Source organism: Etheostoma cragini, unplaced genomic scaffold (genome assembly GCF_013103735.1).
Source record: "Etheostoma cragini isolate CJK2018 unplaced genomic scaffold, CSU_Ecrag_1.0 ScbMSFa_2327, whole genome shotgun sequence".
Taxonomy (NCBI): Eukaryota; Metazoa; Chordata; class Actinopteri; order Perciformes; family Percidae; genus Etheostoma; species Etheostoma cragini.
Genome location: NW_023266476.1, coordinates 1 through 1,737, shown reverse-complemented (window position 1 = coordinate 1,737; position 1,737 = coordinate 1). Strand labels below are relative to the sequence as shown.

The window sequence follows — 1,737 nt, the reverse complement described above, 5'->3', positions numbered from 1 at the left end:
GACCCTGCTCTCAGAGGGAGGGGTGAGGGCGGAGCCAGACCCTGCTCTCAGAGGGAGGGGTTAGGGCCGAGCCAGACCATCGACACAAATGTTACTGGACTAAAATCTGAAGATTTTCTAAATGTTCCTTTAAAATAAACAGATCGTCAGGATGAGAGAAATTATTCAGTTTGTTGGATTTAAAAATGCACATTTCTAAATGAATAAAAGATGAGCGCTTGGTTTAAAAACAACTTGTTTTTCTGTCTTAAATCGATCGTTTGAATTTTCCGATATAAAGTCCAGAGACGGATTTGTTATGGTTTCCGTCCGGATTGAAGACGTCCTCCATGCCGTAAAAACGTCTTTTAGGTTTTAGGGATAAGACCCTTGAAAAGGAGTTCTCCAACTTGGAGGGTCACGGAGACGCTCCAAGACAGACACAGGGCGTTGGACAGTTTCCTGAAGACAATTCTGGGACAAAACTACTTCATTCTGGTTTCTAGGGATGTGAAAAAGTCTTAGTGCTGGTCCAGTGGGTCAGATAGTCTCTACTCAGCCTTGCAGGTCTTGGTGTTGGTCCAGTGGGTCAGATAGTCTCTACTCAGCCTTGCAGGTCTTGGTGTTGGTCCAGTGGGTCAGATAGTCTCTACTCAGCCTTGCAGGTCTTGGCGTTGGCGATGGCGTCCTGGCGGCGCAGGTATGTGTGGTAGAAGAAGTTGGAGAAGAGCAGCAGGTAGCTGAGGTACATGAGGGAGGCCCAGGTGATGTTGTCCAGGTGCGAGGGGCAGTCCCCGGTCTGCATCCAGCGGTAGACCAGACCGCTAACCGTCAGGCCCATGAACATCTGGCCTATCTGGGCGCTGGTGATCAGGACTGCCAGCGGCCGCGGCACACGCAGCCCGGCGGCGCGCGCCGCGTAGTAGCTGTACATCAGCGCGTGGACGCAGTAGTTCATGGTCATGAACCAGCCCCCCCCCGCCACCATGTCCTTGTAGGAGTACCAGGAGTACAGCAGCACCGTGATGTGGTGGTACCAGTGCAGGAACAGCAGCTTCTGCTTCCTCAGGACCACGAACGCCGTGTCGCCTGGAGACAACAACAACAACCAATCAGAGACGCCGCTGGACGGACAGATGGATGTAGGTTTATTCATCTCAATAAAATGGGAAATCACAGTGTTCCAGCAGCAAAATCAGTCACAGCACAGACTATAAACATAATGAAATACTAGGAAACACTATACATGAAGTAATACTAGGATAAAATACAAGGACTAATAGTTGAATAAATATAAGTTGGGACGAGACATTTTTTGGGGCTTTTCCTCTTTATTATTATTATCTGAAAGTTATGTTGAATAATTTCAAGATGTGGTGTAAGTTTCTCCGTCTAGCGAGAGCTTATATGACCCCCCCCCCCCCCGTTAGTTTAGAGGTCTTAGACCTGCACCTTTAACCCGATTAACTTCCACTGATTGGGTTTTCTAGAGGGACGTTTTATCCGAGTTATGACGTAGTTTCAACTAATAAAGATTATTAATATCAGTGTTTTTACTAAAAACTGGAACGAGTTCAAGGACCTCTCTCAGCGTTGGAGAACTGATAAATGGTTGTGCGTGCTTCTGTCTCTCTGTGTGTGTGTGTGTATCAGAGTGTGTGTGTGTGTGTGTGTGTCTCAGTGTGTCAGAGTGTGTGTGTGTGTGTGTGTGTGTGTGTATCAGTGTGTGTGTGTGTGTGTGTGTGTATATCAGTGTGT

General features: G+C 47.6%; 1 protein-coding gene across 1 annotated transcript; it reads right to left on the bottom strand.

Annotated features, from left to right (window-relative positions):
- Positions 1-363: 363 nt before the first annotated feature.
- On the bottom strand, positions 364-1,135 carry LOC117940374 (elongation of very long chain fatty acids protein 6-like). Its single transcript, XM_034865684.1, has one exon. It carries the CDS (start codon positions 1,133-1,135, stop codon positions 629-631), a length of 507 nt encoding a protein of 168 aa, XP_034721575.1. The 3' UTR covers positions 364-628.
- Between the last annotated feature and the right edge of the window lie 602 nt (positions 1,136-1,737).